The 12,864-nt window shown below is 37.1% G+C and overlaps 1 protein-coding gene across 1 annotated transcript in view; it reads right to left on the reverse strand.

The window, feature by feature from the left end:
• The window catches only part of UTRN (utrophin), a 608,259-nt gene that overhangs the window by 432,053 nt on the left and 163,342 nt on the right, over positions 1-12,864 (reverse strand). Inside the window, exons 14-18 of the mRNA XM_011962010.1 lie at positions 11,543-11,644; positions 8,596-8,703; positions 8,134-8,313; positions 7,137-7,306; positions 3,012-3,135 (exon numbers count right to left, since the gene is read on the reverse strand). Coding sequence (XP_011817400.1) covers positions 3,012-3,135; positions 7,137-7,306; positions 8,134-8,313; positions 8,596-8,703; positions 11,543-11,644 — 684 coding nt within the window. The remainder of the gene's footprint in view (positions 1-3,011; positions 3,136-7,136; positions 7,307-8,133; positions 8,314-8,595; positions 8,704-11,542; positions 11,645-12,864) is intronic.

Here is a 12,864-nt window from a genome sequence, read left to right on the forward strand (position 1 = left end):
AGAATAGGCGGGCATGGTGGCTCACACTTGTAACCCCACACTTTGGAAGGCTGAGCGGGGTGGATCACTGGAGGTCAGGAGTTTGAGACCAGCCTGGCCAACATGGTGAAACCCCATCTTTACTAAAAATACAAAAATTAGCAAAGCACGGTGGTGCATGCCTATAATCCCAGCTGCTTGGGAGGCTTAAGCATGAGAATTGCTTGAACCCGGGAGGCAGAGATTGCAGTGAGCCAAGATCGCACCACTGCACTCCAGCCTGGGCAACAGAGCAAAACTCCCATCTCAAAAGAAAGAAAACAGGAAAAAGGGATACAAATATTTTGAGGCTCAGCATTATTTGTTTGCATTATATTAAGTCTAGGGTTTAATGTAAACTTCAAGCACAGTCATATTTCATACATAATTTTTAAATAATTAAAATAGAAAATATGCTTTAGAATCCAAACCAAAGCATTTTTTTTTCCTTTGAGGCAGTTTCTCAATCTGTCACCCAGGCTGGAGTGCAGTGGCACAATCATGGCTCACTGCAGCCTCAACCTCCTGGGCTCAAGGGATCCTACCACCTCAGCCTCCAGAGTAGTTGGAGTTATAAGTGTAAGCTCATGCCCCACTAACTTTTTTTTTTTTTTTTTTTTTTTTTTTTTACTTTTTGTAGAGACGGGGGTCTCCCTATGTTGCCCAGGCTGGTCTCAAACTCCTGGGCTCAAGCAATCCTCCCTCCTTGTGCTGGAATTACAAGCGTGAGCCATGGCAAGCCCAGCCCACATTCTGTTCTTTATGTTTGCGAAATGCTTCTTAATTTAATTTTTTTATCTCCATAGTTTGATGTTCCCAAGACAAAATTCTTTACAGAACTAGTAAGAATGAAGCAAGTAAAATCAAGTATATATGCACAAACACAAGTATATGTGCACACAACTCAGTATTTGAATTTTCTCCCATTCCTCCATCCCCAACTGATATTTATATATTAACTATTCAAATAGTATCCATCATAACAAAATCAAAACTTCTGAGCAACCCATATTACTTCAACCAGAAAATCCAGAGAAGAATCCCAATTCTAAATTCTTTACATGTAAGTGCTATCAAATAAATTCAGCTATCCTACTTTGATTTTCACAAAGTTTATTGTGACTAGGTAGAACAACCTTCTTATAGTCAAAGATCAAGGAATATTAGCAAGAGATTCTAAGAAACACCATTTACTTTTGTCTAACTAAGGATCAATGTAAAAGTCACCATCAAACTCGAGAAAAAGGCAATTGTCTCCTTTTTACAAATAGATTTTTTGCTTCCTCTTAAGATGGCAGGAGACTAGACTATAGATTCTCCACCCAGGTAATTCATCTGTTGGACCAAGATACTCCTTCACTAAATAATAATAAGAAGAAGAATAAGTTGATCTTTCCTCAGTTTGCAAGAAAAATAGAGGATTAGAATAATGCTGAAATTTTCTTTGTTTTATATATTTTTTTCCAAATCTTTGCCATCTGTTACTACTCGTCTGAAACAAAATAAATGAACTTCTAGATAAATATTAAATGAAACACAAAGGAACGCCAATCACGCCTTACATACTTTATCCTCCCAAATATAGTAACAGCTTCTGCCAGTAAAATTGTTCTGGGTCACAGGATAGACTTCAATTTATCAATATTTTGTGGAACTTGTTCCATGAAGATCACTGTTACTACTAAATTTTCTGCCACCTGAATATCTTTTAGAATTGGGTGGTCAGTGATCATTAAAATCATCTATCCATCTTTCAGAACTGTGAGAAGCATATGAAATGATGTAACACAGGCCCCACTTCTGGCTTTCCCAACTCTCTGTGCAGAGAGGGCTCTGATAAAGTTGCTCCCTGCACAACCAACAACCCCATTCCCCCTGCCCACCCACAATCATCACACTTCGCTTCCATGAGCCACAAGAGCTTTACCAAGTGCTGAATAAAAAGGGTGCAATTGAAAATTATCTTCAATTTCTAAGCCCTCACAGGCAGACATATAAACAGGCAGACATATAAACAAACAACAGCATAAATGCAAGAAGGGCTTTCATCGAGACATGGCCAAAGCCACATGAAGTCAAAAGATTAATCACTGAACTCTTTCTAGTGAGGTTAAGGGAAGCTTCCTGCAGTGGAGACATTTCAACCACACAGAAAGGTGGGTCATTCTGGACAAAGAAAACAGCTCCCTGTGCTTGGTGTGCCCTAAGCCCTCTTGCAAGTTCGAGCTCAGACCACCTCGCCCTCTGGACTTTGTGATTGCAGGGAGACACCCGCAATCCCAGCCTCATCTCAATTCCCATTTCACCCACCACTTTCCAATTTAAACCTTAGATATTTATGCACATCTTGTTTCTAAAATATCCTCCAAACTCTTTAAAAATAAAACTCCACTGTTGATACAAAAACCACTGCAGACTTACACCAGGTGCCCAAATAGCTACTGCAGTAATGTGTAGGAGACGTATGAGCACCAAGGACAAAAAAGTTCTACAAGCTCCCATCACACTCTTCAGAAACACATATAAGCATGGAAAGCGGCAAGGCTAAGATCCCACACCTTTTAATTGTATTTATTTTTTACAACTTTAAAGAAAATATATTGAAGACACTTTTTTAAAATAGTCTGTTGTATTCTGAAGGCAAAACATCTTCAGCATAACGTTAATATAAAGTCATAAATTATTAGATACCAGATTAAGGGTGATCTAAACTAACTAAAAAGTAGTACCACTAGCTGGATCACCATAAGAAGTGTTCTTCACTGTACATCTCCATGATTGACAAAGATGAAAACAAAACCCTCCTCCAAATAGGGATCTGATGACAGCTAGCATGAATGGATTCAAAATTCACTACAATGTACTAAAAGCTATCTTCTGCCTACATTTATTTTACAGGAGGCTTTTGAATTCCATAATGTCTTTATTCCAGCAGAAAATCCAGCATGATGAACTATTTTTGCACTAGGATATATGTGGTTTATGTTTTTTACCTTCAACTTCTTTTTCATTTCGGAAGTGTCTTGCATCTTCATATACTCTTTTATCTCTGTGGTCTGAATGGCAGGTTTTGATTTCAAAATCCAGTTCAACAGCTCGGCACTTACAGCATCAAACCTGTTTGAAGATTCAGAGGTGACCATTTGTCATGTTTTCTTCTATTGTTTTACTTGACTCCAGAAAGAGCAACCCAAATGCTCATCAGTAATAATTTTTATCACTCCCACAAAAACAGCAACCCATAAATAGGGTAACCATGCAAAGTAAGATAATATATTTCCAATTAAAAGTATGAAAAAAGTAATAATATTATAGGATTAATAAATAATTGAAGAAAATAATTAAATAATTTGTTGTTCCTGTTGTTGTTGTTTTTTCGAGACGGAGTCTTGCCCTTTCACCCAGGCTTGAGTGCAATGGCATCACGGCTCACTGCAACCTCCGCCTCCCAGGTTCAAACGATTCTTCTGCCTCAGCCTCCTGAGTAGCTAGGATTACAGGTGCCCGCCACCACGCCCAGCTAATTTTTGTATTTTTAGTGGAGACAGAGTTTCACCATGTTGGCCAGGTTGACCTCATGATCCACCTGCCTTGGCCTCCCAAAGTGCTGTGATTACAGTCATGACCCACCATGCCTGGCCTTAAATAACAATTTTTAAAATTTTATATATTAAAACAATGTTTACCTTTACAAAGAATCACTTGTATTTTTATAAATGCTTGTAGATAATAAAAACTAGATTTGGTTAGATCATCAGCAAAGAACAAGTACAGACATTCCTAAGGTTAACATCTTCTTTTATTCAATATGTAATGATTGAGCCTTACTAAATGTCAGGCATTGGGTTGGACTCTTGATATGAAAGTGAACCAGATAAAAATCTCGGCTCCCAAGGAGCTTCTAGTCTAGTAAGCAATGGAAAGTAACAGGCAGTAACAAAAGAATTTGCTAGGTGCTAATTCCAGGAATTCACAGGAGTGGCTTCTAATCCAATCGGGGCACAGATGGCTTCCTAGAGGAGAATGACAGCATTATACTGAGGAATTTCCCTTGGCAAGGGAAAGCAAACAAAGGGAAGATCACATCTTGCAAACTGCAAGTATTAGTTAGGCGTGTCTAGAATAATGAGTACTGAACTCACAAGGGAGGGACAATTGACGATGTGGCCAAGAATCACATGGACCAGCTACAGGAAGGCCCTGCAGGATGTATTAAGGAGTTTGGACTTAACCCAAAGGCAGCTGAGAGCTTAGGAAGAGTTCTATGCATGGAACTGACATGATTCTATTTATCCTTTACTGTTCACCAAGGAGAAGGCATTAAAGAGAGACAAGAGCCCAGAATAGGCTGTGAAGCAACAGGAGTCACAATTAAGATAGTAACAGTGGGAAGGAAGACGAAAGGACAGGTCTGACAGGTGTTGAGAAGGTTGGTCAAAACCACAGTAAGGAGGAACAAGACAAGCCACAATCACTGATGGCTGGCCCTCTACCCGGCCCCTTTCTAAGTGTTTTATATCTATTATTAACTCAAGGAATCCTCACCAGCACCCTATGAAGCATACACTATTATTATCCCCTTCAGAGATGAAGGCACTGTACTCACAGAGGTTTTCAATAACTGTCCCATGTCACAAAGCTAACAAAGGGTGAGACTGGGATTCAACCGAGACTGTCTGTCTTCTTAACTAGCACCCTCCCCACAGAGCTTCTCGGTACGTTAAGCAGTGGCACAAGTCGTTACTGCTGATTCTTGTGAGAAACTTTGCTTAAAATGTTTCTGGTGCATTATGAATATTTTATCTTTTCATCAAGGTAGATTTTCCCTGTAATATGTGAGGGATTTTGTGATGATCTAGATAAATAACTGGGGTCAAGGTATTGCTCAAACAGGGATACGTTCCTCCTGTCATCTTAACAGCAGCTTTCTATTTAATCTTTCAGAGAAGAGGTGGTCATCTAAAAATCACACATTTACAATGACCTTGGAGACTCAGTCAGCATCTGCTTTGAATACAGGCAAGAGTGACGCGATGATCACAGGTCACAGGAACAGGTATCTACATTCTAGGAAATGACTGTCCCACTGTGCCCTAAGCGGGTAAAAACCACCACCACAGCAGCACCAAGGGAAGAGAAGTGGAAATGAGCTGCCATTTTTTAAGCATATATTTTAAACTAGGCACTGCATTAAGCAGTCATTTAAGGCCCTCGATTATTGGGATAGTCCATTTTACAGCAAACTAACAGTGGTTTCCAGAGCATACAGAAGATATAAAAGGGTCTGGAAACCATTTTAAAAGGAATGGTTAAGGATCCTCTGTACTTTATGACAATAAAAACTGGGATATAAAAGGCTGAGGAGGTCACATATTGAAAAAGGCTATGTGGCTCTCCCTATCATTCCAAAAGAGCTAGCACATGTAGGTAGACTTAGAGGCGGCAGAATTTGAGCATGAAAATGACCTTTCTATAATAATGAGATTTAACTGTAATGAATGGATGTATTCAAGCCTCTATGCATCCAAGAATTCACTGAAGGAATGTCTGCATCAGTCAAGTGGTGGAGTCGATAACTGGAGTCCTCGCAGCTGGTTGCCCACACAACAGACACCCTCTCTCCATAACTCTTCCTTGCAGTTGGAGTCCCCAAAATACAACTACAGAGACTCAAAAGGCCAGATAGTTTCAACTTCCTATGCACCAGGGGATCAGGGAGAGCAGGACAGGAGTCTGCTAAGAAGACAAGGTTAAGGGTAAAAGCCTTAGAATGACAAGAATGACAAGAGACTGCAGATGAAGGGTTGCTGAACCACACCCTTCCATTAAAACAGAACTTCCCTACCTCCAGAAGTTTTGTAATATGGGATTACCAATGATCTCATTGTTTAAGACACTTTGGGCACGGTATTCTGTTTCTTGCAGCACAAAGTACCCTATACAATACAGTCATGTTTAAGATTTCACAGTTATGTAGTCTAGTCTTCGACAACCTTCTGTGCTTCCAAATGCACAAAGTCAGTATTGGAGAGATAGACTGCCAGATACACCTGGCAGATAATATCCACTGAGGAAATGTGAGATCTATGCTAATATTAACATTAGAAGCATCTTTTTCCTGTGTTGTCTTGGCTCCAAAAGTAAAGGTTCCACAACTGCTGCTTGCAACTCAGAGATACACTGGTCCTACAAGGAGATGCTATTAGGAGGCAGAAACGTAGCCTTATTATCAAAATAAAAACCATCTGGTAACACTGGAATGTTGCCTTCTTAACAAAAGCTAAATTGGAGAAACGTATAATTTTTATTCAGGCCCAAAATAATTGCCCATTTACCCAAGCATAGGATTCTACTGTAAGAGGGAGAGAATAACAGTACTACTCAAAGACTGCTTTGAGGATTACCTGCTGTAGTTCATGTCAGGTACAGTACCTGCACACAGTAGAGTTGAATAGAATAGCTGACATCAGTAAAAGCTCAATATATGTCAGCTGTGATAATTCTTCTTCAAGAGATCCTGAGTTTTCTTTTGAATCAATAAGACTAAAAGAAATATTTTATGACAAAGATAGATCTTTAAGCCAAATATAAAGAATATGTTAATTAATCTGACAAAGAAATTAATAAAGGAAACAACAAAACACGAAAAAGAATAAGGGAGAAAGGGGAGAAAAAAGGACACTAGAAATGAATTATTTCTCTGAATTAAGGATTTTTTTAATGGTGAGAGGAGGAAATAGATTCACCAAGAATACGGATGTCTACCTAAAGCAAAACTGTCGAGTTGTGAACAGTGAAAGAAAGAATAAAAAGACAGTCATGGACAATCATATCCTTCCAAGGAGAATGACGAGAAAGGAAGAAAGAAAGGTTCGATCACAGAGTTCTCCCAATTGAACACAGGATAAATAAAATTATCCAAGTAGATGCTTAGCTGGTGCCAAGTAGAATATTCAGAAGACAGGGGCGGTGGGTGGTTCAGTAGTTGACTTTTCATAATAATGATAATTATTATGTCTAGACTTGCCTATGATTAATGATTAGTATGAAATAGGCTCCAAGTAGAAAATACAGTATGTACAATATTGGGTTTGAACAATTACTCTATCTCTTCTCACTTTTTCTTAGCTTCAATATCCACATGGATCTGTCTCTTCTTTGGGGGAGGAGGAGGAGGCAGTTCCTGCTTAGATTTTTTTGTAGTTGCTTGTTCTCTTACACGAACAGTCTCCAAAAGGTCCTTCTGAGGAATCTGAGACATCCCCAGCTTTGCTACAGCCTGAGTCACCTGAAATAAAAGCCATCCAAAATTTCAATTTTTATAGCAACTTCATTGAGATATAATTCACATGCTATAAAATTTTCTTTGAAATATATAATGGTTATTAGTATATTTATACAGTTGTATAATCATCCTCACACTCTGTCTCCAGAACATTTTATCACTCCCAAAAAGAAATCCCATGCCCATAAACCATCACTCTCCATTCCCCACTTCCACCAGTGGCAACCACGCATCTACTTTCTGTCTCTGTGGATTTTCCCCTTGTGGACATTTCCTGTGAATGGAATCATAGTGCATATAATCTTGTGATTGGCTTCTTCTACTTAGCATAGTGTTTTCAAGGTTCATCTATGTTGTAGCATGTGTAAATACTTCATTCTTTCGTATTATCAGATAATATTGTATGCATACACCCCATTTTGTTTATCCATTCATCTGTGTATGGATATTTGAGTTGTTCCACTTTTTGGCTATTATAAATAATGCTGCTAAGAACATCTGTCTACAAACCAATGTTTTATGTTTGACTAATTCATTAAAATATTTTTAAGATTAATAAGATTACTTAAGATTTAAGATGTTAAAATTATTTATTGGCTAAGTGTAATCAGTTACTATGAATTAAATTACAGGATATTAAGAGAATCTATTAAAACTTACTTTAGAAAACTGAAGGCAATTTTCACATGTCAATTTTTCATCAGGTATAAGGAACCAACTTTTTAGTTTGTCTACTACTCTTTTATTTCATACAAATTAAAACTAACTTGAACATTTAAATTGTAATTGTTTATTTCATGGTACAACATACCATCCAAATCAAAAAGTACCTGGTTGGAGGAATCTTCTAGTCTCTGAACCAAAGAATCCCATCTTTGAGTCAGTTCCTCTGAGTCACTATTGATCTTCTTAGATGCCTTGGAATTATCAAGTAATTGTCCCACATCCTGGCCAATCTCACTCAGCTGATCCAATGTTTGACGTTTCATTTCCATGTCTTCCTTCAAAATCTAGTATTTCAGATGTTTATTAGATGACTCTTCTTAACAGGACTTTATCTTCCCTTCCCCAGCCAAAAATTTTAAACATGTATATTTTATAGTAAAATGTACGTGCTTTGCAGCTCACTATGCTAAAAGGTAAGATTTGTAGTTCCAGATTGTTACAGGGCAGCAGTCTAATGCTAGGTAATGAGCTGTAATCTGTATTCACTAAATTGTATTAACCATTAGCTAGAAAACATTAAGATATTATAGGCTTACAACACAGATGCTGACAACCCCATGACTTACAGCCAAACGTCGAACACTGACACTCAGTTCCTTTTGGTCTTTGAAGTTGCTTGTCTGGACTTTATTTAAAGCCTCTTCTTTTTCAGTTAACCAAGCTTTCAACAAGCACTACAAGTAATAACAAAAATTGAACTTTATCTGCAGAATCATTTGGTAATTCAATTAAATCATGCATCCAAATTTCTAACTTTTATTTTATTAGAGGCTTCATCCTTACCTGGGGATAAGAAGGCCTTCAAACACCTAAGTCTGAGGCACAAATGACCCAGAAAGACACCTTTCTTTAAAATATTATCCTTCTCAGATTTGTAACAGAACAATCTGACATTAGCCTCATACCTAGGGAATTAAACCTAATTCTCAAGGATATAAGTGGAGGGAAAAGGGAAAATCCAACTACGTAAGTCTCCAAAGGAGTTACATTATAACTTTCTAGAGGCAGAAGAAAGCTGGGAGATTGCCTTGTCCCAGCCCCTCATTTTAGAGAGGGAGGAAAGAGAAGTCAAGTTACATGTCCCAGATCACTTGGCTAGTTAACAGCAGAGCTGGATCAAAGGTCCACATCCCAAAACCAATGGTCTTTCCATGGCATCATGTAGGAAATCCACCCTAGCATTCAAGGTTTAACAGTGATTATGATTAAAGGAGGGAGTTTGAAGATCGCCCAAAGCCCATGTAAAGATTTTTAAACTTCACTGGCCAACAATGCGTGTTTTCTAAGCAGAGGATATTCAATTATGTAGAGAGATAATCCTGAAGAAGGGATGGAAAACAACTGTAGCTACGTTGTGGTAATTTTTCCCAAAATGTAGCATTTAGGGCAGAAACCCTTTTCTATTTAGTAAGGAGGAAAAAAAAACTGGTTCTGTATTTGCAGTGGAATCAATTCTTTCTCAGTGATTTTATTTATCAATTAAATATTTAACAACTATTCCTTGCCTTTATATTTCACCCCCCAAAAAAATGAACATTGGGAAAATAAGAGACAAATATGGATACTGTCCTCACTCTAGTGAGGCTGGTAAGTTATGCACATAAATAATGATGCTGTAAGACAGAACATGTAGATACTACACACACACACAAAATGCATAGTTAAAATGTCAGATCATTATAGAACACGATTGAAAGGTCAGCCACTCTACTTTTAAACTATTTTTTTATCATCAAATTAAAATTATTTCCAAATTTGTAATTGTTTTACTGGAGAGAAGAGTAACACAATGGTTTACTCTAGTAATCAATGTCTTCTACTGCAATTATTATTATTACTATTATTTTTATTTTTTGAGACAGAGTCTCACTCTGTCACCTAGACTGGGGTGCAGTGGTGTCATCTGGGATCACTGCAACCTCTGCCTCCTGGGTTCAAGCAATTCTCCTGCCTCCAGGGCCTCCCGAGTGGCTGGGATTAGAGGTGTCCACCACACACCTGGCTAATTTTTTGTATTTTTAGTAGAGACGGGTTTCACCATGTTGGTCTGACCTCAAGTGATCCGCCCACCTAGGCCTCCCAAAGCGCTGGGATTACAGGCGTGAGCCACTGCGCCTGGCCTTTTCAGTGTCATTATTGAAGTAAAATTTTAACTATTCTATGAGGCTCTTTGGCCTAAATACAAGGTTCACAATAAACATAAATATTTATAAAGTGAAATGCAAATATTTGTAAAGTGAAATGTAAATATTTCAGAAATCAGAATCAGGTCCCTTTTGTCGTTCCTAACAAGAAAAATCTGACCACAGATTGAGGGAGGGGGAAGTAGTCATTACCAATTTATATTTGGACAAATTCTGCAACCTACTTTTTAAGATGTACTATCTGCCACCATATTTAGTAAGCCACAAAACATTATACATTTGGGTTTTTTCCCCTGAAGAGAATATAGTTGCTTCTTATAGATGGAAATGAAAAGTATTTAAAAGAATCAAAATGGACACTGAGAGATGCGGGAATAGAGTATCTGCTTTTTTTTTTTTTTTGAGAGGGAGTCTTGCTCTCGTCTCCCAGACTGGAGTAAAATGGCACAATCTTGGCTCACTGCAACCTCCGCCTCCCAGGTTCCAGTGATTCTCCTGCCTCAGCCCCCTGAGTATCTGAGATTACAGGTGCTCACCGCCACGCCTGGCTAATTTTTATATTTTTAGTGGAGACAAGGTCTCACTATGTTGGCCAGGCTAGTCTTGAACTCCTGACTTCAAGTGATCCGCCCGCCTCAGCCTCCCAAAGTGCTGAGATTACAGGCGTGAGTCATCCCACCAGGCCAGTGTCTGCTTATTTTTTAAACCACAACTGTTTGGCATTTGGGGAGAAAAGTTTTGCTTATTTGTATTTTGTTTCGATGGTTGCTTTTCTGGAAGGACAGAGAATGGGCAAAGAGAACTCCTATTGAAAAATTAACGTGGCAGCTTTGTACAACAGGCTCATTTGCTGTGGTAACACTTAGTGGAAAAAATATGCAATTAACTCAGTGTTAAATCAAAGGTGTTGCTAAATAATATTTTCTCATTAATTTCAATATTTGTTAAAAATCAAGAAAAAATCTAGGGAATTAAAGTTCATAATGTATTGAGTGGATCCATAATTCATTATTTGTTGAGCACAAATTATATGTCGAATTGAATTATGTGTCGACACAAATTCAAACACATCACCCAATACAAATTCACTAATAACTATAATGTCAAACAAATCATGAAAATAGCATATCCAAGTACTAACATTCCAAGTAATGAAAACAGGTCAAATTAATGGAGTCAAATGACGTAATCTCTATCAATAAGCTTCATGATCAGCTACCAACTGGATAGAAATTTGATCTTTAAAATAATTATTTACATATTTCCCTTTCAAAGAAAAGTAAACAAGGCAACTTTATTCTAATGTCACAATAAAAGATGGGTTACTTTTCACCATTTATTTTGCCCCTTATGGAAAACAGTTTCATACCTGTTCTTCCAATAATTCCTGCCACAATATATTGATTTCTTGTAACCTATTCCAGCGTTCTTCAGTCCAACGGCACACTGCTGTCCAGCGCTCACCAAGTTTCTAGGAAAAGGAGAAACCATCCTTTGTCAACACAGCCTTAAGAGAGAGTTACCACAATCCTTGAAGGAATTCATGATCTCCGTTGTTCTTTATTATAGCATAGCAACTTATAAAAAGTATTTTTATAAAAGTTTCTTTAAAATAACACAGACTAGGCCTATAAATGTATGAATTAGAAAAACTAATTTCCATAGCATTAAACAAATGACTTCACATAGCTAGAAACTAGCATAACTAGAACTATTGCCTTAACTATTGTCTGAACTATTGTCTGAATTGTTTTCATGACAATATGACATTTTTATGTATTATGAAAAAAATACAGCAAACATATCTACTTTTTGTGCTTCAAATTTTTCCAATTTTTACAATTTTTACCTAAAAAAACCAGCATGTCCGTTATATTCCTTAACTCTCTTTTACATGACAAGAAAATTTTCATCTGTAGTACCAAAATTATGAAAAATGTTTAACTTACAAAAACTGTTTTGAATAAGAGAATTTTTATGAGACAATAAAAAAATCAAATGATTTGTTCTGTTTACATTATGTGATCCATAAAAACCTTTCCCATAAGTTACATAAACTAGCAACAGAATCTTATTAGTATCAGCAATACTAAATAGATAAATGTTATTAATTATAAAAAATCACTCTTCATGATTTTTTCTGCCAAAATCATTACAATTTTATAAATGATTAACAAATATTAAAATTTATTTTTGTACTATATATATGTGAACAAGAATTATTTAATTCATATTATACTATTTTGATACTTAATACGAGAATAAGCTTTTCATAGTGCAAAGCGTAGAAAACTTAAGAACCAGAAGATAGATTTCTAGTCTCAGCATGATAACTCATTGTCTATTTAACTCTCAGGAGGACTACTTAACCTCTCTGAATCTCAGATTCCTCACTGCTAAATAGTCAAGGCATGAATACTTAGCTCTCAGGTTACAATAACTAACTACCACATACAAGTCTTGGAAACACTGGCTGACTTTAAATATTACAAAAGCAAAAGGACCTCATGTGATGAAACTACAGTTTGGATTGCCTCACTTAATGAGGCATCACATTTAAATAAATTGGCAACGTCTTATCAGGAAATCCAAGTATTGTTCAAATGAAATACCAATAAATTTATTTGTTAAAGACTTGTAAAGATCCACTATTGCCTTGTGCAAAAAGAAGCAATTTTGGAGGGTTTCCAA

Source organism: Colobus angolensis, unplaced genomic scaffold (assembly GCF_000951035.1).
Source record: "Colobus angolensis palliatus isolate OR3802 unplaced genomic scaffold, Cang.pa_1.0 Scaffold58, whole genome shotgun sequence".
Taxonomy (NCBI): domain Eukaryota; kingdom Metazoa; phylum Chordata; class Mammalia; order Primates; family Cercopithecidae; genus Colobus; species Colobus angolensis.